The sequence below is a fragment of the Neodiprion virginianus genome, chromosome 4, assembly GCF_021901495.1.
Source record: "Neodiprion virginianus isolate iyNeoVirg1 chromosome 4, iyNeoVirg1.1, whole genome shotgun sequence".
Classification (NCBI taxonomy): Eukaryota; Metazoa; Arthropoda; class Insecta; order Hymenoptera; family Diprionidae; genus Neodiprion; species Neodiprion virginianus.
The window spans coordinates 5,504,704-5,529,403 of NC_060880.1; the positions used below are offsets into that span (position 1 = coordinate 5,504,704).

At 39.9% G+C, this 24,700-nt stretch overlaps 2 protein-coding genes across 5 annotated transcripts; one reads left to right on the forward strand and one right to left on the reverse strand.

Annotated features, from left to right (window-relative positions):
• The first annotated feature begins 171 nt into the window (after positions 1-171).
• On the forward strand, positions 172-4,920 carry LOC124302027 (uncharacterized). Its single transcript, XM_046757772.1, has 6 exons — positions 172-419; positions 1,141-1,341; positions 1,734-1,927; positions 2,451-2,725; positions 3,719-3,990; positions 4,392-4,920. The coding sequence occupies exons 1-6, from the start codon at positions 172-174 to the stop codon at positions 4,570-4,572; spliced, it is 1,371 nt and encodes a 456-aa protein (XP_046613728.1). The 3' UTR covers positions 4,573-4,920.
• Positions 4,921-13,190: 8,270 nt separating this feature from the next.
• Positions 13,191-24,502, reverse strand: LOC124302185 (odorant receptor Or2-like). Of its 4 annotated transcripts, XM_046758045.1 has the most exons (8): positions 24,335-24,502; positions 22,041-22,407; positions 20,547-20,721; positions 20,315-20,456; positions 18,764-18,863; positions 18,543-18,647; positions 13,389-13,547; positions 13,191-13,305 (listed from the first exon to the last, which is right to left on the reverse strand). In XM_046758045.1, the coding sequence occupies exons 2-8, from the start codon at positions 22,329-22,331 to the stop codon at positions 13,249-13,251; spliced, it is 1,029 nt and encodes a 342-aa protein (XP_046614001.1). In that variant the 5' UTR covers positions 22,332-22,407; positions 24,335-24,502; the 3' UTR covers positions 13,191-13,248. The 4 variants fall into 4 exon arrangements, with proteins under 4 accessions (XP_046614001.1, XP_046613999.1, XP_046614002.1 ...); XM_046758043.1 differs by having other exon boundaries at positions 20,315-20,721; XM_046758046.1 differs by lacking the exon at positions 18,543-18,647 and having other exon boundaries at positions 20,315-20,721.
• Positions 24,503-24,700: the final 198 nt, after the last annotated feature.

Genomic DNA, 24,700 nt, shown 5'->3' on the forward strand with positions numbered 1-24,700 from the left:
GACGGCGCCCGGAGAATCGCCGTGAAATTACACAAGTGTTAGCTGGCTGCACAAATTACTCGACGCCGGGATGCAGAGCGTCGTGACGGTGTCGGGTTCGAAACAGTTAGCGAAATTTCCTCGTCTCTGACAGTCCGGCCTTGGTTTCTATCCCGGCAAATTATATGCGAAATGGCTCTTCGTCGACTTTTCTTCCTCGCCTGGCTCGCTGTTTTCGCAGTTAAAACAATCCAGGAATGCTTCGACGACGGTGTAGAATTCTGCGTCAACTCCGAGGACATTCTCGCCACCGATTTACTCCCGGATTCTTTCCTATTCGCCGATCAAAAGCCTCAGCATATTCAAAATTACACCGGCTCGCGTCGAGCCTACAACAACGGCACCATAAGCGAGGCCTTCAACGCCATGGGATTTCACAGGTCAGAATCTTTAATTATTTCATTTCCTTCAGCTCCCACTCCCACGACTCTTTTCTTAATAGATATTATCATTCTTTACGGTATACACGCAGAGAAATACATTTTTTATCGCACGATTCAGTCATTCTTTTTCAAGAACCGTCCCTAAGGTTGAAGAAAATATTGTTGTTACAAATTAGAGCAGAATCTATTCAACTGTATCGAAATGCAAAAACTCTTTTTGATTTTAAGAAATTTTATTGAATTCCAACAAACTTTTCTTCGCGTGGACATTTATTTTCCGATTTTTCGTGAAGCATCGTAAGAAAGTTTGAGAAAATTGTTGTTACTAATAATAGTCATTTTAAGTCGCTTAGTGTTTGGATTAAATTCATCTGCAATATATACTGTGAAAATTATATAATATGACGTTTGAAAAATCTTTACGAGTTTTTTTTTATGCAGTTTGAAAAATAAAATAATTCCACGCGTCTTCTGAGTTTTTATTAAAATTTGAGTAGCTGACAATTTTTAGAATAATAACCAGTTCAAATTTAATTTCATGATCCACGTTTGAAACCCAATTGTCCAATGCTGTGTATTTTGTGCTTTGCATACAAAAAACGAAACCATTTTCATGATTCTTCATATCTCGAATGCCACACATCAATACAAAATATCACTATTTTTCAAACTGAATCCGTGAATGTGATTGATTTAAACAGTTTTCATTACATTACAGAAAGAAAATGAACGAGTATCTGTGCCACGGGTTTTTGGCGGAGAAAATTCTCACCGCTTTCGGTGGCTCTCGTGTCAAGCGACGTCTCGACATTTCGTCGGAAAATTCCTACGTCGATTACGTTGATGACAATAACGTTTCTATACACGAGAAAATGCTTTCTGACGAAGGAAGCTCCAAGTACAAGGACTGGCTGACCAAGTAAGCGCGTGAAAATATTTCCGATGAATCTTTGCTTATCTCTCTGTTTTCTCATTGACTTTCGGAAATATCTTCAGAATTCATCGACGTTTCTCTGAAAAAAATCTCTAAAAATCTCGGATATTACCGTTGTTCGGAAATTTATTTTCCTTCGTTTTTTCGATCGATCAAATATCTTATAAAAATCCCGGAAAATCCAGAGAAAAAATTACGATTTCCAAAAAGCTCTTTGAACGTTGCCTGAGCATTTTCAGATTAGTAATCTTCACGATTATGATCCACATAAATTCCACCTGATTTTTACGGAACTCGGGGATGTTTAAAAGTTGGGATGATTTCCGAAGAGAATAGACATTGAAGAGAAATTATGACAGACCGATTTTTGTCGACAGAACGACGACCCTCGATGATATTTATCGCCACTACTCGCCTCGGCCAAGGGACCCAAAAATAAAGAAGAAACAATTCGCCGATCGACAGTACGACAACGAAGAAGAGGATGAATACGATGGCGCGGTTACGGGATTCGCGATGCCGGCGCCAATATCGACGGGAAAAATCGGGAGCTTTGATCCATCCGGTCCGGGTAATTAAATAGTTACCAATTTTCAAATCCGTCAAACCGCGAAAAATTTGGCAAAAACGTTCTGCGAACTGAAAGTAAATGAATTGTAGTTGAAAAAGTTACACGGCAAACTTAGCATTGGACAATTATGCGTTCGTAAATGTATAATCTCAACGTATGGCGACAATTAACTTCTTACCGCAATCACTGCGATTTTGATGTCCAAAAAAACCAAGGAACAATTCATTCGGGAAGAGTCGTGATAATTTAACAATTGGAAATCGAATCTAGTAACTACCGATTTACAATTTACTGAGTAATTTCCATCGATTTTTTAGAGTTCCAGGTGATTTCCAGTGACTTGTCGTTATTTCCAGTGATTCCGTCTGATCTCGGGATGACCAAAAATCGCGTAAAGTGCTCGGAAATCAGTGAAAATCGTTAAAAATTAGCGAGAATCGATGTCGATGAATTAAAACCATCCGCTCGATTTCCAAGTGAATGCGCGAATCAAAAATCAATGTTTTCGATTGTCCCTTCGCAGATGAATATTCGTCGGCGGCCACCCACCACTTCCATCACTCCGACTACATCGACCATCACTTTGACCCTTACCCCCAAGTACACGAGGAGCATATTTACGTCCCGAATCATCACGAGAGTTATCATCATCACGATCATCACAGACCGAGTTATCATCACCACGGGAAAGGAAAGGGTCACGATCTTTCGCTCAAGGACTTTTTCGAGATCGCTTTAACGGCGCTGGCTTTCCTCGCCTTCGGCCTCTTCATCATTCAACTTATGGTGAACGTGACGGTAAAATAGACGGTTCTGTTTTATTCGATTTCGGATTTGCGAGAATCGTAATATTCCGAATGGATTCAAGCACGCGAAATCGCGTCGGTTTCTACGGCGCAAAATTTTCAATCACCTGAGATTCAAACCTGTCGAAGAGACCCGTAACTCTAATTCGGGATAATTGATCGAGGAAAAAAATTTCACGACTAGTACGGTTTAAAGTAAAAGTTTTCACCGGAAATATCGTTCTTTGAAACTCGAAAATTTCAATCAACACTAATTTTATGCAACGAAACTCACGGATGCAGGTGATATTTTTTACAAATGAAACGAAATTCTCTAACCTTTTTCAAAATTCTAGCTACATCAGCATCGTTCAATAATAATCAGTGAATAGAGATGCGTTGATACATTCAACTCTTGTAATTTCATTCTAAATTTCATTGTATTGTTTTTTAACCAAAATCTTACGTGTTACGGTAACGTAGCGTTAGACGTCTATTTTCGCCACTAAGTGATAATTATGCTCAATTGCTCTGAAACCGAATTATATTATGTGGTCAAATTTTTATTACAATAAGACGATTATTTTCTACAAAGTTCACTGAAGCGGATGACATTTTTTTTCCGTTGTCGATTCAAGATTGCCGTTTGTAGGTAACAATCAGTCTCGGTGCGACGTCGTGAAGATTGAATATTCAAAAATTCCCACACGATGGAAAAAAAAAAACAATCGTACCGAAGTGAATTTTCAGAAAATATTCTTTAAAATAAAATTAGCTATCGCAAAGCGAAATCAAACGATGCTACCAGATTATTCGATAATTTTCAGGTGAATCGTCACGGAGCATCGATATCCAAATTATTGATTTCAATTCCAGTAGTTTTAATTTTTTTTTTTTTTTTTTTTCCAAATCCGAAGAGATCCTCGTAGCTTCCCAATTTTAGTATTTGACGAGTAGGATTTTTTTACTCAGTAACAACGAGCTCTTTTTTTCATTCATATCCCAGAACTCCGCAACCGCGACGGCGGCGACTTTTCTGCAAGCAGACATCGACGGTACGCGATTTAAGCGAGAGTCTTCGCCTCCAGTTTCCCCGCCACTTTTGTACGCCGGAAACGTCGAATTAAACGAGCTGTCGCATCGGGTTCTGAGGTCAATCGAGGCCGTTCTGATCGCTGAAGAAGACGGGGGCAACTGCCTTAGGAGAGCATTGTGCGAGGACAATAGATACTCGAGGGAAACGACGGGAGGACGAAGAATCTGGTCTCCGGTCTGGAGGTAGGTATTTTTTCGGTTTTCAAACAAGTTGAAACTACAAACTTTGCGTTACTGCCCGCTCGGATCACTTCCGCTAAATGTTCGTTCGTATTAAGGATGTGCGGGTTGATCGATCGATCGAAAAAAGAATCAGTCAATCGATATAGCCGATCGATCAATTGATCGAAGAAGCGAATATTTTAAATATCGGAATCATCAAGTAATCGAAAAAACGATCAACTAGACAGTCGAAAAATTGTACATCCAACATTCGTACTCACAAAGATATGACGACGCTCTCTAACTTTCCGATTCTCAAGCACGCTGCTCGTCGAAAGCTCGGAGATTGGACGGTTACTCAGCGTCAGGTCCGCGAACTTTCCGGCTAAGAATCTCACGTGGTACTAACTTTTGATTGATAGTTTGGGGATGAGCTGGGTTTCAGGCAGAATGACGCGGAAAACTCCTTGGTCGGCAATGTTGAGCTCTGTCAAGGCGGCGGTGCTAGGTTTGGGTGGAGCGGACTGTGCCATTCTATTTTCCGACTGTCACCTCGAGCAGGAAGTTGCTAAAATGAGGCGGCGAAGGCGTCGGCGGAAGTAGAATCGACCGTGTTCTGCACTGGCCGCTGGAAATGAATGCGGGATTTCTTACTTATCGACGGAACTTCTTACCCTTCTGCGATTCCCATTATCAGCTGCCGGTAATCTACCACCGGTCGATAATTTATCGACAGTTAGTTCTAAATCTAGTTTTAACTTCGGTAATCGGAATTTTGCCGAATTAAAATGTCGCGGAAGACAATAAATTACACTTTGAGTCGATACGTATGGTGGAAAATTCTGTCTATTGTTTCAGCAATATTTTGAAGGCTTAGTCCCAACTTTGGAAGTTTCTCACAAGAGAGTTCGGCACTTATTCTTCGGCATACTCTAACTATTTTTACACGATTTCAACACTTTTAGAGATAGACTTGTTTAGTCATGACTAATAGCGAATGAAGATTGGACCAAATAAAAAAATTGCATTCTTAAAAAATAGCGTATTTTTGAGGCTTCAAAGGTAATTTACACCTTTGACGAATGACCGCACACACATGTTCCTTCTTTGCGGCCAATACTGTGCGTGTGACGCATGTTTAACACGTTGCTTGGAAATTAGAATGACGTGTCCCATGTTCCGAGGGGATGTCGAGTGGGTCTGGCAGATATTCGATCCATAACAGTTTACAGATATATACATATACTGGCGAGCAAAGTTTTCCGTTCATAATTTAAGAAAATTATACTTGTCACTGGCAGGAAAAAATGTACTACGGTAGAATTTTTATTTGACGCAGAAATAAAGAGATGGCATGAATTCTACGAATTTACAATTGTGATTTCGTGGGATCTGTGCCATTTTTTATTTCTGCGTCAAATAAAAATGGACAGAAAAGTTTTTTATCAGAATTCTGTGTAAAATAGGACTGTTTACCCATTTTTCGCGTTTGCGATACGTGGAATTCGATATTTGGAGATATATACGTCAACGTCAAAATCGATCAAAGCAGTCCCTTAAGAAACGCACCTAACTCCGTTATCATAATCGTAGAATAAAACAATGTATATATCATGAGTAGGTAATATTAATCAATACACTAGGAAGAATTCATTTGTTACAGTAACTAGAAAAATTCAGTAAAACAGGTATCGTTAAAAAAAACTGTTTGAATATTGTTGGAATTACGAAAAACGAGGTACGCCTAACCATTTTGCGCTATTGTCGATCCTTTTTTGGTAATTCCAACGCAAAATCAGTTTGTGAAGTTTATTCTACTTTTTTAGCTAAACAAGACTTTAACATCAATTTATCGTTGCAGTAGCATTAAATTTTCGCAACAATTACAAGAAAATATAGCAACAGTGATCGCAATGAGAAAGAATAGTAACGGATACCAGAGTTTCCGGTAACGGCTAGAAAACTAATTTTCATTCTTTACCTAGAACTATATTTTTCGATTGTGGTAAAAAATGAAAATAGTCAAGGACTGAGCGATAACCGGAACTAAAAATTTCTCTCAGTGCACATTATTTGACGTTATAATAATTTCTTGTACCAAAATTGACGCCCATTCGATATTGCATATGAAAATCAACGAGAATGTGTTTTGTTTAAGTATTCACCAGCTACTGTTCACTCGCTATCAAGAGATTACAAAACCCTGTCGGAATACTCCAAGATCCATCGATCGTACAGTAACTTCAGTTCCCAGTAGATATTTCAAAGAGATAAAAATCAACGTCTGCTGCTACGTTCTTTACTACTCCGACGATGAGTAGACAATGAATGTTACCGTTTCGTTCTTCGGTAAGGAATATCTGCGTTGTGTTTTGCGCATTCTGTCTGATGCTGGAAAGTTGTTAGCATTCTATGTCTTTGTTCTACCGGCATCGACGCCCTGACTGTTGCCGGGTTGGTAATTAATTTTTTTGCACATATCGGCTGATATACCTGCGAGTGCGACTTGTCATAATTACAAGTAGATTGCAGCACTAAATAATGCAGCAAAAATATAATTATGTACATCCATTATACTGCATTACGGACGAACGTTTGTACTTACGTCTCGTTAGAATAGAGAACACATGTAATAGATGTTGAAGCTGGTAACATTATCGTACCGGAACATGGGGTGAAGAAGTCAAGTTTTTGCGGTACGCGTATGCTTTGCTTTGTTACGGTTCAATGAATTTCCAACGGTTCTAAACTTGCAAAATGACCATTTTTTTTTCAACGTGCATAGTTACTGTGAAATCCTAAATACGATAACGAGTAAACAAAGTTCCAGAATTCACTGTAACGCGATTTCCAAGGGTTGTAAAATAATACGATCGGTTACCCTACGGCGCAGTCACTAGCCTGAATAATTAGACAGAGAGAGATAAGAAAAGAGAAAGATATGAATGTTGGGCGCCAGACGCACATGCGTCAGAAAATAGATAATTAGAGAAAAAGATACAGATAAAGGTAAGGTCAGGTTCTACGACGGTTTTGCACAGCTTGCTCAGTATAGACAAGATAATGGTAGAGGGGAGGGGTTGAATCCAATAGATAAAATAAGAAACAGGTGAAGCAGGAATAGTATCGAATATATTGATTAAGAAGCGATAGATTTTAATAACAAGCAAATAACTCAAGAGATTGAGATACAATTAAGATAGATGCGATAATTAATTTACAGCCAAAGAAAAGTTAAGCGAGAGATTTAACAAATAACAGAACGTTCTCCGAATAAGCGCGAGATATGCGTAGGCTCGCGATACTATGATTCAAGGTAATAATTAATACGGCTTCATAATGAATATGCAGAACAGAAAAAGATATACGGTACTTAAATTAAGCATCGATCAAGTAAACCATAAAATATGAGAAGCGATTATAAGACACATGCGAGATACAAAAATTGTAATAGTTATCACATTACCAGAATTATCAGAAATATACAGAGGCAGGGAATTATGAATTACGAGGTAAATTCAAGGAAACAGGTCAAGTAGAGAATTATTATAAGATATAGAAAATAACGGATAATACGTAGTCTCTAGTTTGCGGTAAGTGCGAGAAGAAAGAAAGGTAATATTCGATACGGTGAAAGATAATTTCGGGATTAAGACAATTAATACTCAAAAGAATTAACACGCAACGTACGACAAACCAAATAGACTACGGACAACTACGATCAGCGATATTAGCGAAGAAAATAATGAAGAGATGTTAGGCGATACGGCGCAATACTCCAACGTCAAATGAACGACGATCGCTAAGATCGCTCACGCGGTACACTCACTAAGGTAAACTAACCAAAGATGATAGGTAAAGAGACAGTTAGGAATTAATCAGAGAAAGTATAGCGAAACAGTAATGCTCAATAACTAAGATAAGAATTGACCATTTAACGGAACGCGCTGCTATACAGCGATATTAGACATTTAGGTATTCTAGAAGAGAAAGATAACAAAGTAAAGCGACAGTCACTAACAATGCGTAAGTAATAGTCAACCAGTCGCGAAGTTACTTGCAATAAGAGATAGAAAGGGACAAGATGAGAAATAGTAGAGAATAAGATACGAGCCCAGGTGGCTCACGCAGACCAACTGCAAGATAGAGAGAAAGAGAGAGATAAAGATACGATATATTGCAAGTAATCTCGTGGCTTCACGAAATAGAAAAGGAATCTCACTTACGTTAAAAAGAAGATAGAGAAGGCACCGAAGATGCGGTCACAAAAGCGAGAAACTGAATTTACGATACGAGAGATACAAGAGATAGTAATAGCGGTACGATATAGCGATAGCACGTCTTCTTAGAGTGAAAACTGAACGTAGAGTGTCGAGACGAGCGATGATCCGGATTTTCGTCGCGCTGCTGTCACGTGATTCTTCCTCAAATTTGCGTTATTCTAATTGGACCAGCGGGTCGCGTAGGTCTGGTCTACGGATATGGGGCGATAATCCCTCGCCGCTTGTTTTTCTTCTTCCTCGACGACAGGTATCGAGGTATCGGGACGTCGGAAGGTGGTCGGAGATGTTTACCCTCAGCTGTGCCGCATCGTTGGTGAAAGGGGAGGTCGTGCCGCTCGTGTGTTGCGAATTGAGGTGTGCGATAATATTACGTCACCGATCTCTTGGACTTGCGACCGACTGTACTTCACTCCTTGCTTTACTGGTACTCCCCGTTTAGTCTGGTCGAGAAGTGAGTTCACTGAGAAAAATCGTCAGAATGGTCTTAAAAATATGGCGATTGGTGCATTGGATTCAGAATTTAAAATGATGAAACCGGTATTTTTTAATTAATCCGCCATTAAAAATTCCAATAGTTATAAACAAGAACAAAAAAAATTTTTCAAAAATATTCAACTTGTCTATTTGTTTATAATAAATTTTTAAATAATACACGTTAAAAAATTTTCAGCCAAGCTAATAAACGCAACATATTAATTTAAAAACAACCAAAATTCAAGATTTATGAAAAAAAAATTTTTTTCATAACATTAGCCGGATTTTTCCATTTATGATAACTTTGAAAAATCATTATAAACAAATGAAAAAACTTTTATAAACTTTTACCACTGAATCTTGTTTATTATTTGTATAAGAAGAGCTCGGAAAAGAAAAAAAATTTATAGACCCATTTTTTAAACTTTTACAAGTGATTTTATGAAAAGTCAAGTCTACGAAAAATGAGTTAATTAACAATGAAATAACTTGAACGAAAATCGAGTTAAAAATTTTTTTTTGGTAAGACTACATTCCTTCAAGTGTCTAGATAACACTATAATTTATTCAAATTTTTAAATTAATTTTGAATGTTATAAAAAAATTGTTTCGTGTTGCATGCTTCGCTAGGCGGTGACGCCTAGGCACCGAAACGGCCGCGCGGAGCCCTATTTTCAACGTTAAATTAAAATTATAAATAATAAAGCTAGAATTCCGGGAGTACGGACTTTTTCATCGGAAATTTCCTCCTCTTTTAGGATCTTTTTTTCAAAATTCATTCATCTTTTATATTTTTGAAATTATAGCTATAAAACGGAGACTCCCTTTTGTCTTTTCGTTTTTTGTTTATAACTATTGAAATTTTTAATGGCGGATTAATTAAAAAATACCGGTTTCATCATTTTAAATTCTGAATCCAATGCACCAATCGCCATATTTTTAAGACCATTCTAACGATTTTTCTCAGTGAACTCACTTCTCGACCAGACTAGTTGTAGCTATTTCGTTAGCGCTGCATCCCGGCCCTCGCTCATTGAAGCCCTCATGCCGGAACGATCTGGTGGCGATGGCCCTCGACCCGCATGTCCACACTATATCCACCAGATCCACGTGGTCAGCATAGTCTAGCCTATTCCACGCCACAGCCCTTCGATAGGACGGTTCGTGAAGAGAAAACCGTCCTCTATTTGATAGACAACGACTTGGTAGGTGTCATGGTCGGTTCAGCTCCAGGCTGATAAGTATCGTCGACGGGAGGCTTTGTTGTGTTTTTGACGCACAGCCCTGTACGCCGCCTAACGATGCATCCGAGCGGTAGAAGCATTGATTCGTGGTTCGGCTCCTGGCCGATAAGTCTTAAATAGTTGGAGGTACTGTTTGTGCATCACGCACGACCCTGTTCAACAACTTAGATAGGCATCCATCGGGAGTGGTTTCAGCGGTATTCATTCGTCTTGTAGTCGGTGGTGGTCGGTGTTGAGCTGGTACGTGACCCCTGTCGGGCAGTGTCCTGGCGTCTCGAAGCGGAGGTCTCGTAGATGGTTCTCGAAGAGCGTTACAAAATTAGAAAATGGAATAAAATTAGCTTAATCGAGAGAATTTCACTTAAAGGTAATTAGTCGTTCATTTTTGGAGTATTGGCCTCAGACGTGCTTTCGTTATTTTTAGCGATATTCGTACGTAGGGAAGTGCGATAATTAAACAATGTGGCGGGGTACGAAATACCACGTCACATCACATTGATATTTTTCTGATCTACGATGTGAAAGTACGCTGTTAAAAATTTCTGTATGGAAATTTTTACACTGTGTTAGAAGTTTTATCCGGATACGAAACAGTGAATTCACCATACATTTAGTGTGAATTCAATTTGCAAACACGATAAATTTACTATAAAATTTAGTGAAATCAAATTACTTTTTTGTGTTTTTCCTATGAATTTTAGTAAAATCAAAAATTTTCATTGTAAATTTCAAACAAATGCATAGTAATTCACGCTGCTGCATTGAATTTGTGAATTTACACCTCTTTTGTACAGTAAATGGGTAGTAAATTCACAATCATTTTTAACAGTGTGTGTCGCACATCAAAGTCTGAGAACCGTGTGAAAAATGGAAATGTTTTATCGAGCTGAATGATTTTTCAATTTTGGATTAATATTTTCTCTTCAATGTTCATCATTGATATTCAATATTTTGTAGTATTGCCGTAAAGTGTCGCCCTTGATACTGTGAAATTACACAGGGAACATTTTTATCTACAACTCCATTTTTCCGAAATATTTATATACTTCGATGTGACAGGAAAATAAAACTCTTCCTCGACGTCAAAACTCGAATTGACTCCTCGAGAAATCAATCAACCCCCGAGCCCTGATAATCGACACTCACCCTGTAGGTGGAAAATTAGTAAAAGCATAATCGTCATCTGTATTGTCAACCTATAGATTAGACCAAGTATCACGCTCTACGAGGAAAGACTCACACTGTATTTGACTGCGAAATAAACACCCCTGCCTGCACACGTTGCAGCAGATCGGCAGCAAGATCGGCAAACTAGCTGCGCAGAATAAACACGCTTCAGGTGTAAGCAGTCCTGGAGGAGTCTCGGCCGTATTAGGTCCGATACCGTCAAATTTAATATTAAATATAACTGTTTTGTGTAATTTAAAAAGTTACTTCGACCGTCTGTCGGCGATTTAACTAAGTTCGTCAATTAAAAGGATAACTAGATACAATATATCGTCAAGTAGTAAGTAAATAAATTTATATATATTCGCCTATACGCTTTTCTATCGTCTTGCAATTACTTTTGGTCCTTCACGTATCCTCCTTGCGTCGTGTCTTCTATTTCAATAATTGAGCTAGTCGAATTTCTCATTTAATTATTTATTCATCAATGGTCAATTTATAAAAGGAAATTTAGGTATCGGTTCCTCAAACCAATCGGCGCCCAACGAATTTATAGAATTAATTAACTAATTAGCCTAGAGCCCTGTCAGCCGACGGACCACGGCCGCGGCAGGTGGTGTGTATTTTTATTTAATATTCGTCAAATTGTCTTTGTCAAAAAGGTACGCCGTCTCAGCATATTCAATCGCGATGTGAAGAAAAATCGCGACTAAGAATAATGTAACGATACGAAACGATGTCTCACCAAATCCAATCAGTCGAGATCCTCGAAAAAGTCTCACGCCAAATGGACGCCGCAGGAGCTCGAAGGGAATAGCAGCCGTCAACTTCTCCGCAATTCTTCGACACCGTTCACAATCGCGTGTAAACGGATCTTCTCAATCGACAAAGGTTCGAAACTTTCCATTAAGACCTAGATCAAAATATTATCGGTGCCCGAAGAGCAGCGACGTGATAACTTGTAGAGAGGTTCGCCCAACAGTTTCTTGGCGGCGATTTGACTCCGCGAATATCGAACGCGACATCGAATAATATCGTTTTCATCTTGTTGAGACGTTGCCACGACCCCGACTAACAATAAGTCACGCTGGTTACAAGTAGCCTAATGAAATGCTGCAGTCGTGCTGAACTGCCTTAGTGTATTCGGAATACGCTTGTAATCTGAGATCACGTTCTAAGAGTTTTTTTTTTTCAAAAACGAAGTTCACATAATAGAACAGCTTTTTATAAATTTACAATAACTGTATTTTCTGTTTTACTTAATTGCAATTCACTTTCTGATGAACTCGATTGTTTTTCTTCCAAGTTTCTGAAGCGCTTTGGTGATTTTCATCGATTGGAATGTAGACGAGCTTGTAAACCTTTGAGATTTTCGAATGATTCTGAAAAATTGGAGTCGCCTTTCGTATCATTTTATATTACATTACGCAAACTGTAGAATATTTCTCATATTCTCGACTCTTTCAAAACATTATATAATCTCTGATTGTTACAAACCGACATTTTTTACACGTACTGGGTCATTTATTCGTCGCGGAACAGGAGTATGACCGATGCAACCGTTTCATCCGGGTTTCGCGATCTACAACGATTCGGCCGATCAGCCACTTTTATAAAAGTATTAGAAGAATTTGTGCACAAACGTGTGTGATGCGGGCGAAGTCTGGATGAAATTTGCTGAAAAATGTATCAAGATTTCTACTACACTTGACGCTCTTTATAGTGGTTTGGATTATTCGTTTATTCTATGGGTTCCAGTGTATTCTACGTTCCAACTATTGCAATCACATGAACCAAAGCTGCATTCGATCTTTCATATACCTATTATGTGCTACTGAAAAAGATCGTCACAATACACCTGCCAGCTTCCAAAGTCTCACTAAGCAATACCTCGTTAAAAACTTGATTTGTTTGCTTTTCGCATTATAGCTCGTACTAGGTATAATGATTTTATCACGTAACGTGAAAATGGGAATAACAGACGAATCAAATTTTCGTCGCCTGGCTGCTGAGTGTAAATCACTAGACAGACTGGCTCATACGCAGAAGATGGTGTACGTATCTTGATGCGACAAAAGCATTGTGACCTTACGGATTATCTGCTTCCGTATTCACTCGTCGAAAATAGCGAGCAGCGTTGCGATGTACGAGAAACTGGTTGATAACCCCTGAAACAAAAAACCGAAAATCCGAAGGTTAAGCTAGGTTGTGAAAAAGTGAAAATTGTACTACAGGCTCGTCATATACGTACACTTCCAAACATTTCCAGGTTCAAGGGAGGAAGCACGCCGTCGACCTTGATTATGGCTGGGTTATTGGCCCTTTGCATCATAAGCAATAACGAGCTATGCATCCTAGGCGATTTTCCTACCCACTTGCCATTTAAAATGGATTCCGCTACGCGTTGGCTCTACGGGAGAAATTTAATGCTATCAATGACTCTAATGACTTGCGAAAGTGCAGGTGATAACAACACATCGATCATTTGAGTGAGCTAAGAAAACGGTACGCAAAATTTATTCATGATTTTTGAAGTACGGTAGAAAAATTCAAACAAGATATTCCCTAAGTATCGAAGGTGTCCATGCCCCAATAAAATGACCGAAGGTGAGCTATCCTGTTTATTATCATTATCATTATCACGATCATTTTCGTTATCGTTATTGTTAGCATTATTATTATCGTTGCAACATATGTGCCAAACGTACTGCCGCGTCTGGCCATTGGCTTACGGGGCGTTGCCGCAGAACGCAATTGGCTGATCCTTGGAATTTTTCAGTTCAAACGTGTACAAGTATTTCTTCCAATATTGCGAATTGGTTTCTTTCGCTGAACTTTGCAATCCGGGGATCACCGGACTTCACAAATCAGCTGAGCAGTAGCGTTAGTGTAGACTTTGAATGAATATTACCAAGGTTGTTCCCTGTGATTCCTGCATGCTGATGATGATTAACCGATTCCTATACGCGCTACCTAATATTTAATAACCAAAAACTGGTAATCCGGTACGTTCTTCGATGTGTATCGACTCACATGTATGCGGCATTCGGTTGAAATGTGTCCGAAGAAACTATCAGCCACAGGGTACCGAAAAGTTATAAGAGAAACTGAACAGAATAATGAAAAATTAGCCAAGCGGGCTAATTGGTGAATTCGGATCTCCGGTTCGCCCAACAATAGCCCATAATCAGGTGAAATCTTGCGTCCAATAAAGACGTAATGAATGAACCAAACGACCAGATAGTTAATTATTTTATTTCTAATGCTAATTATGTCACATTCAGGACAAATTGTTGATGAAGTACCCTGGAACCCTTGGACATCCGAAATTCCAAGAGGGGACACTTAGCGAGTAGCGAATAAAATATTTCAGGCATCTTGTCTTTTTATTATTTTTCGAGTTCCAACGGCATCGAGCAGTAAGTCGGCAATGAATTCGAGGAAATTGCGGAATGACGGAATAGCGAAAAGTTTTTAGGTTTCGAATTGAGAGTTGCGCACTTGCGACTCGTAAATATTGAGTTGGATTTTAGTTAAGGAGCTGCAAGCTCGGTAGATTAAGAAATAGCGTAGGTTACGAATAATCTTCTGTTGTTTAATTTTGTATCGCAAAGAACGAATTTTGAATCAATTTTTTTATTTTTTAACTTCCCGTTTCTCTGATTTCCGAGAAAGTAGGAAGTTATTGTAATCACTCCGAAAATGAAAAGTTGAGTTCTCACTAGATCTCCACGTTTTGAGGTCCGGAGAATCACCTCCGATCATTTTCAAATGGACGTCTGTGTGTGTGTATGTATGTATGTATGGATGTACGTGCGTGATCAATTTTTTGTCCGACGATATCTCGAGAACGAGTAGTTAGATTTTGATGAACTTGGTCTTAATCGACGCACCTCTTTCATACTTAGACCCGATTAGATTTTGGCTGTAATTGGTTTAGTGGTTTTTGAATAATTTGAAAAACCAAATACACAAAAATAAAATGAAAGTTGTGTTATCTTCGCAACGGATGAACGGATTTGCATGAAAATTGGTATCCGAAGGTGTTTGGGGTCGCTGATCACATATCTGAAGTCACATTTGCAAAATAAAGATTTCACGTAGTAAATATGCTCGAAAAAAATTACAAGATCCGGAATTCGATGAAAATTGAAAAATTCATATTCTTTGGGTCGCTGATCACGAATTATTACCTGCTCGGCTTTCGTTGCCCCCAAACTCTACACAAACCGGCCTTCCATACAAGCGTGAAGAAAAACAGTGTTTGATACGCCAAGCCAAACTCGCTTGTTGCGTACTACTTGTCTGAAGGCTCAACCTCGGCTTCGTGCTGCTATCAGACTCGCAGTGCGCAAAACGCTCGTTTGGCCTCTTGTATCGAAATATACTAGTTTCAAGCACAAATAACGGGAAGTTCAACGGCTGACTCACAGTGAGCCCAAATCCGCTTGTCCAGTGTCTCTCTCTCTCTCTCTCTCTCTCTCTCTCTCTCTCTCTCTCTCTCTCTCTCTCTCTCTCTCTCTCTCTCTCTCTCTCTCTCTCTCTCTCTCTCTCTCTCTCTCTCTATCACCCGCGCCTTGGATATCACTAGAAATCAGAAGTTTGATGAAAAAGCGCAATGCCTGTTACCGGTCCTTTAAGAGATCTCGCAGTGTGGAAGTTTTCGCCGAATATGTTGCGTACCGTAGAGATGTGAAGCGTGCTTTAGCAGCCGCCAAGACTACTCACATACAAGAGCGGTTCAATACTTGTGGTGGTGCGCGATCGTTTTGGCGTGAGATGGAGAACCTTGGTCTTGCCAAGTGTAAAAAACCACCGGCTGCTCTACCTAGTGGTATTACTGTCGATGATCTTAATGAACACTTTCTGTCTAGTACTGTTACTGTGCGGAATGACTGCCCGGTGGTACAGAACCTTGCCGAGAGGCAGATAGAATCCTTCACCTTCTCACCGATCACGAACAGATGCGTCAGCAGTGCGCTGTCACGTATTACAACTCGTGCATGTGGCCCTGATAACCTTCCGATACAGGCGTTTAAGGCATTAAAAGATCTATTGATGCCGCTGATTGTATATTTTCTGAACTCTCTACTAACAACGGCATCGGTTCCTTTGTTGTGGAAATCCTCAATTGTCGTGCCTATAGCGAAGGTCCCCGATCCCACTGGCCCGTCAGATTTTAGGCCAATATCTCTACTCTGCTCGCTGTCTAAAGTGCTTGAACGGATAGTATACGATCAACTCACGGTGCATCTTGCTCGTGGTAATTATCTCGATCCACGTCAGACTGGATTACGTGAGGGTATGGGAACGCAATCAGCCGTCTTGCGTTTGGTGGATGACTGTAGGATTGCGATTGATGATCGCATGGTTACTTTGGTGGTGTTTTTAGACTTCTCCAAAGCATTTGACATGGTAAACCATGCGCTGCTTCTGTCGAAGCTGCGAACTTTCGGACTATCTGACAATGTACTTGAGTGGTTCAACTCATACCTATCTGACCGTATGCAAGCGGTTCGCGATTCTAGTGGTACGACCTCGCGGGTACGTCCTCTCCTGACAGGTGTACCGCAAGGCAGTGTTCTCGGACCGTTACTATTTTCACTTTTCATAAACGATCTCCCCCATTGCCTCTCGCGATGTCGCCATCTACTTTACGCAGATGATCTTGTGATATATCTTAGTTGCTTGCCGTCTAAAGTAAACGAAACATTAGCCTTGGTTAACGCTGATATTGAGAGTATCTGGTTATGGAGTGTAGAAAACCGTCTTAGACTGAATGTAGATAAAACTAAAGCCATGGTTATTGGCAGCTCTAAATATGTTAACGTGGTCTGTGCAACGCAGCTTCCTTCTCTCAGTCTGGGGGGTCATCCTATCGATTTTGTAACCAGCTTTAGGTATCTTGGGGTTATAATAGATAGAACGCTGTCATGGTCGGAACACATTACTGAAGTGTGTAAACGTAGCGCGTCTACTCTGTATCGGTTGAGGATGACAACTTACGACGTGGATGTTGCGCTTAAGAGGCGCCTGGTCGCGTCTCTTGTCCTACCGATAAGTGACTACTGTGCAGGAGTGTTCACTAACCTTTCCGAAGGCTTAGATAGAAAAATTTCTGTAGCGCTCAACAATTGTGTGCGCTATGTTTTTCGTCAAACGCGGTTTGTGCACATATCTGACTTTCGACGAAGGCTCGGCTGGCTCACCATGCGCGATCGACGATTGTACATCATTGGTTGCATTTTCTATAAGGCCATACATGAAGGGCTTCCTGGCCTATTCGACTGTTTTCAGCCAAGTCAGTATGCATCACGTCGTCCTGACCCGTCGCGAACTGACACTCTTGTCCTACCATCGGCTCGTACGGTGACGTATCAAAAGTCTTTTGCGTATGTTGGCGTTAACCTTTGGAACTCTTTGCCTCCGTCAATCACATCAGCGTCCACTTTGCCGGTGTTTCGTATTGGCCTGCTAGAATATCTGCGAGCGGAAGAGGCTGAGCGTGTGCAGCGAGGGTGACGCTTGTGAAATTATTGAAATCGACAGATGTATTGTATGATGTATGCTGTATGATGTATGATGAATGCAGTACGATGTGTTATGCGCGCAGAATGTGGCTGCCCTCTCTGTATGTACGTTTTTTTATTCGGCTTGTGTCTATTTCTATTTCTATTTTTCTTTTTTTTTTTCTTTTTTTATTTTATTTTATTTTTGTATTATTTTATATTATATTATTTCGGTACTGTTCACCAACCGCCATATTATTTATATTATATATAATGTATATGTTATGCCTATGGTTGCTAGGGGGTATTACCCCGCGATCAAATAAATACTCTCTCTCTCTCTCTCTCTCTCTCTATTCCGTACCTCATTATCGTAATTATAAGTGTTATTTTGTTATCTTGTTACATTGCCCTTGATAAATCTCAGAAGTGTACTTCTCTATTTTCTTTTCCTATTTATATCTATATACTATTATATCTATTTAGTATTATAAGTTTGCTGTTACTCTTCCTGTTTATGTTTATACTATTAAGATATTCTATTATTTTCTCTGTCTCTGTTCAACTTGCCCATTGGCTCCCACGGGCCACGGCATAAAATCAAAATAAATCTAAATCTAAATCTCTTTCTCTCTCTCTCTCTCTCTCTCTCTCTCTCCGCGGTACTGAGATACCGAGCATATTACCCGAGGTTCAGCGAAGATGAAGGTTTCGAAGTGTGTTGACCACGCCAGGCGCCCAACAGAATCTCGCGATATGGTTTGTAAGATGAAATTTTTTCCAGCTTACATCGCGGGCCGCTAAATTATTGTGCGCGCTGTAACTTCTGGGTCACTTCTCCGGGTGGCCGAGGTGCAGTAAAAATCAAAGTCACAATATAAATTGAAGTCAATTACCGACTGAGCCAAGTAGTCCGCTGGCCAAGCGTACAGAAACAGGTGAATCGTGGCTATCATCATGAAGATCATCAACTTGAAGAAATCGATGGAATCAAATTTCCTCTGTATCGCCGTGAGATGCAAAAAAAAAAAAAATATAATTTTGACGAATCGTAGAGACGACGGACATCAACCGTTTGGAAATATATAAATTTTCATCCGTAACAGTTCAATCTTACGTAAGTGATCACGACTCCTCCAAAAATAACGCCCAGCAAATTGCTTATGGCCACCCCAAAAGCCATACGGCCCACAGTCGTCCCCAGTCTGTTCGCAAAGCTGAAAATCGTAAAAACCCCATTTGATTTCCTAAAAAGTTTCAATATCTATTGGAAGAAACAAGCGTTTACAAGCTGGCCGCGTAGTAAGAAGAGAGTTCATACCATTTATTCGCCACGACATTGATCATCCAAATTACCTGTAATGCTTAATTCCACCCGATACACGGCTAAACTGAATGCACAATCTGTATGATCGTTTCACAAAAACCAAAGTATACATTTGTTTGGTGAAAATGAAACTGCGAAATAGGAAATGTTGGGAAACAGGCTTCCAATGACGAATCTACTGACATTAACGTTCTTCTGTAAAATGTGAGGAAAGCTCATCTGCCTTGGAACATGTTTTGCCTGGAGAACTGTAACTTTTTAATACTCCGCGAAAAAATTATCAAATTTACTCAAGAATTTTTCTCGAGATTTCGTTCAACCTGCCAAAAATATTTCAGAGGGAAATTTCAATGTAAATTGGATACTTCCGAACGACGATATTTCTCAATGTCGCATTTTCCCGAGATAGAAACTCGGCAAGTACACTTGGGGACGACGAATCTGAGACGGCTAATTTTTCACACTAGACAATTATGTTGGCAACACAGCGAAACTTACAACGCCATAGCGCCAACTCAATCTCAATAACTAAGGTTAGATTCGACGGTCAGGGGTTATGTTGTGTTCATTGAGATTGAGTTAGTTTCACACTTGGCCGACTACGGCGCTGTAGGTTTCTCTGTGTTGCCAACATAACTGTCCAGTGTAAGAACTTAGCCGTCTCAGATTCATTGTCGCCAAGTGTACCTTGGGACAAGAGGACAACAGATGTATACGTTGTTACGAATGTTTCTTCCAAAACTTTGAACATATAAAATGGATGAGGTTGATCAGTTCGTGACCCCCACGGCACTCGACCGTGAGGTTACGGACGGAACGTCAACGAAAAGCTTTGCCGCGCAGAGGATTTGAACTCAAGTCCTCCCGTTTCGCAATCTTGCACGTTATGCGCGACACTACTAGGATTGGCATATGCCGTATAGGTGTGTGTTTCGCTATATTTTTGTAACAAGGCCATCTGAGGTCCCGATTTCGGTGCCTGTGAAGCGTGTGACAAGTGGCGCTTTTTACAAGGGTATGGGCTGCGCATGCGCAGACTGATTACAGCCTCTTTGATATCCATAAGTTACTTTTGCGGACGCCATTTGAACATTATAGTTACTTTATTTTGGACGCTTCAGAGGCACTGTAAGAGGGACTTTTTCTGCACTCTCTACAAGAAGTGATAGGTGATATTCGTACAAAAAAGTAAAAGTCATCAAGTCGGCCAACTACGTTACTTCCGTCAAAGATTCGCTTTCTTGCTCTGGTAACACAAAGTACTATTTTAATTCCGCTGCGTGCCCGATTCATCATTGATAGATACGGCATATTGAAGGAAAAGTACAGAATTAACCTTACTGTATCGATTCCTGGTGCCTTTTAGCACATTTCTTCACTTCAGTTTCTGTGGTTGCCTTATTGATGTCCATGCACACCATATCAAATCTTGCAGCGCCGAACCAGATTAGAACCACAAACGCTATGGTCATGCATATTGCGCCTTGAATTTGAATAATGATAACAGAGTGTGACATAAATAGCATAATATAAATCCAAAGTGGCTCTATTGAAAACGGGTATGCGGTTCTACCGGGCAAGGGCTGATCTTGAATAAGAGGTGAAAAAATATATGATACTGGTATGGACAAGGCCACCACGACAGTTCCCATATGTAGCAATGAACACTTTTTCATGTAGAACTCAATCGCAGCCAATTCTTCGTCGTTAGCTTCTTTCATGAACGACGTCATTTCGGTTATCAATCCCTGGCAAAAAGTTTTACGAATCAAAACACTTATTTGGAAGCATGACAAAGAATGTGAAACAAGTCTTTCGAGGGTAAGTTTGGTGGAGATGCGTGCAGTTTTCAAAAAATAATTTTTAGAACCGGACGTCTTCCTGATTCATTCAATATAGCATGAAAATAGGTAATTTCTGCCGTGAATCACTCAGTGTATGAGCTAGAAATAATTGAATTATGGATAGCCATTCACGTATATTCGTCACGCAAGACAGCTTACTGATATGTCAACGAATAGATAACTTAGTTCTATTGAATGATCCGAAACATCATGCATCTTTATCGAACTCACTGAGTTTAGCTTTTACGCAATAGCTACTTTGGGAAGATGAATTACAGTACGGAGTTTGTGGAACTTTGACGTGTCTATAAAACGTCAATATTTCAACGTATCATAGGTTGACAATTTTGTAAACTGCCGGAGTATGAAAAAGACAGGCAAGATAGAAATTCACTAAATATCTGGAGACGGGAATGCGTGTGAGAGCGAGTAGGTGTAAGGTAAATATGAGCAGCACGCAATTTAGATAAGCAGCTGACATTCCGATTGAATGATGAGATAATCACGATAATTTCACGGAGTCGCTAATAAATGTTGATCGGACATACTTCCGTTTTGTAATACGTTTACACCGTTACACACAATGACCGTCCTCTTCTAATTCGGTTACCGTTAACGTATGAACATAAGAAATTAACCATATTCTTTCACAGCCAGATGGGCAACTTTATGATAAGAGACTTTTTTGCAAAAGCCGACACGTTTACACGGACTTGGCGATGAGATTCGACGCTGAAATGAGTTCTGCAACTTAATTATTTTCTGAAGTCAATCTACAGGCGACGATGTATAACTTCGATGTAAAACGTAACTACTGGTCTCTGGTGGTGAAAAGTTGCGAAATTGATTACCAAAATATGAGGAGTCAGTAACATGACGAAAGTAACCTCATTCAAATTAAGCAATTCTTTCCCTAATTCAAGCTACTATTGACAACTTGTAGATTAATAAGAGAAGTGTGTTAGAAAGAAAAGTGAGGAAGTGTTCGGGGTCACCGTGTAAGTATAATTGGTAACGGTAAAACTTGCCAGTCGTTTTGTACTACATGGAGAAAAAGTTTCAAAAGTTCTCACAATTTAAAACGACTATAATTATGACCACGGAATTTCCCTCCGCTTGGAATGCAAGATGCACGTTTATTGTCAGAAAATCAAACATCGGCCCGTAACTCATTTTCTTTCAACATAAATTAGTGAGATACATAAGATTTGATTATACTCAACATGAAGGCGAGTTTCCTCGATGTAGCAGATACCGATATACAGTATCAGACCACCGACTCCTATCATGTCTGTGCTACCCATGAACATGTCAAGGCGGCTTTCCATGTTTTCGAGTGTTCCACGTATCATTGTTGGAAACGTTACAGCTATATGAGCTAGCGACAAGAGCGTCAAACTCCGACGTCTTATGACTTCGATACGCTTCGCATCAGGAGCTAGCGGCCATAGTAATATCAAGGTCGATAGAACTCTTGCCAGGCGAAGCGACGTATCTACCGACAGGGTCTTCATCGCTACTTCTTTCTGTCGAACTTTCTCTGGATTCAAAATTCTTCTGAGGGTGGTGAGGAGCCACCGATGGATTATTCTGTTCCAATTTTCAAATAGACTTGACGTGAGCTAATGGATACCGGTGCCGTAACCAATGGGCGCCAAGCGTCGGTACAAGTAAGAACTCAGGGAATACTTAATCGATAATATCGTATGAAAATGCGAGCCGTCTACCGTAAATCATTATCGAGATAAAGTGGCACCGACGTACGTTGAGGACCCTTATTAAAATTACCTTCACGAAAATACTGCGAGGATACGGGTCATCAGCCAATTTCGGTACGTGTGATCCACACAGCACAAGATGTGACAAAATTTAACAGAAACATTGCAACTGTTATGTCAATGCTCGAGTAAATTTTCAACGCCCCTGTGGTTCTTTAATCTGTGACAACCTATTCGCCACATTTTTGTTCGAGCTACCAGTGTTTCGGGTATCGGCGTTATCCGAATAACCCGGATCCGCCGGATCCAACGCTTCGAATTCGGACATACGAACTATTCGGATAGTTCGACCTAGTACGTGAATTCCTGGGTATTCGAACTATCCGAACTATTCGAAAAGGTAGGTCTCATCTATTCGGATACTTAAATTATCCGAGTCATCCAAACAGTCCTGTTTACTTCGTAGGGTTCGAGTCAAAATTTTTTTACTACAAGTAATACAGGTACGCATTTGTTATAACCACTGTTATCTGTTCGTTCTTGAAAATTGCTGTCAATTCACTGCAGATGTCTTTTTACACAGAAGCGAAGCAGGAGTGCAATTTCTGTACCGTAGAGCGGAATTGCCAGACATTTTGTGCGAATTCGACAACTAACTCACAATCTTATAAAACTTTTTTTGCAAAAATACGCAATTGTTTCTCAATATACCTGGATACGCGGTATAAACGTAATATATTTGCAAGTTTTGCACGAATTCTCATGGATTTGTTGTCCATCGATAGAGATTCATCGATCGTCCGTATGCAAAATGGAAGATTGAATACAGTTATTCCATAATCACTAATAAATAAAGGAATTGAGTTAAACTTTATCTGAATTTCACAGCTTTCGTCGAATATTCTTTGAGCCGGTAAAACGACGGTACGGACAATGCTTCATTTCACTAATCAATTTAATTCAAATCATTATTTCACGGCTAACAATTGAGGATTTCAAATCTTTCGGAGAGATGAAATGCACAGAAGTGACGTTTTATGTAAAAAAATTCGTGTAAAAAGCAAATTCGACGCAGTAAGAATAATATTCACAAAATTTGTATTCGTTCCAAATAATTCGTTCCATCGAATCACCTTTTCCATCATGTCCTCAATGCTAAATAATACAGAATTTCAAATAATCGGAAGAACGAGAGTTCCCGTTGAACTGATATTAGTTTCGAGAAATTGAAGTAGTTTTCACGCGAGCATTTTGAGTCATTGGTGCATCCCCAGACGGTATAACAAATGTTGCGAGCGATGCGTTCGTTCCAAGTTCGAACCCCGTACGTTAATTAATTTACATTTTCTCATTTCGGCGTTGTTATATTCCGATTTTTGACGTTGAAAAATTTTTCAAACGGACCTTCACGTTCATGCGAATCCGGGAAATCTCTCGGTACAGCGTCGACGATGTCTCGGAAACCGATCAATAGAGTTTTATGAAAATCGAAGGAGAATGACCCGTCAATTCCTTCTCTGGTCAGACATCGGGACCGAATTACGTAAAGAATAGGGATGGTGAACCATTATTCGCGGTTGAGATACGTGGACTTCAATGTTTGGGGATCAGGGCACCCCCTTAAGGGACGGATGTAACTCCGTCATAATATTCGTAGAATAAAACAACGTAGATATCACAAGTAATGTTTATCGTAACGTTAATCAACGTCCTAATAATTCCTTGTACCGGAATTGGCGCCCATTCGACATTGCATATGAAAATCAACGTAAATGTTTTTTGTTTAAATATTCACCGACTCGTTATTCGAGGATTACAAAATCCGGTCGAAATACTCCGAAATCTATCAGTCGTACGGTAACTTTAATTCAGAGTAAACACGTGAGAGAAATGAAACTCAACGTCTGCTGATCCGTTCTTTCCTACTCCGACGATGAGCAGGCAATGAATCTTACTTACCGTTTAGTTCTTCGCTAACTGTAAGGAATATCTGCGTCGTGTTCCACGCAGCGGAAAGCCTTTCGATTCCAACAAGGTAGGGATCGCCGATTCCTGGCTAACTATTGGTTGAAACAAGTATGCGGGGGGGGCCTTTTGTTTCGCAGACTTGAAGCGAAGGATATAATGTCTGTAACACAATAAACAAGCCACGCCTAGTCTTGAAT

Coding starts and splice junctions, on each gene's coding strand:
- LOC124302027 (XM_046757772.1), top strand. CDS start 172: ATGGCTCTTCGTCGACTTTTCTTCCTCGCCTGGCTCGCTGTTTTCGCA. Junction 420..1,140: donor AACGCCATGGGATTTCACAG/GTCAGAATCTTT, acceptor ATTACATTACAG/AAAGAAAATGAACGAGTATC. Junction 2,726..3,718: donor AACTTATGGTGAACGTGACG/GTAAAATAGACG, acceptor TTCATATCCCAG/AACTCCGCAACCGCGACGGC.
- LOC124302185 (XM_046758043.1), bottom strand. CDS start 22,331: ATGAAGACCCTGTCGGTAGATACGTCGCTTCGCCTGGCAAGAGTTCTA. Junction 18,864..20,314: donor AGGCACCAGGAATCGATACA/GTAAGGTTAATT, acceptor TACGATTTTCAG/CTTTGCGAACAGACTGGGGA. Junction 13,306..13,388: donor ACCTGGAAATGTTTGGAAGT/GTACGTATATGA, acceptor TTTTTGTTTCAG/GGGTTATCAACCAGTTTCTC.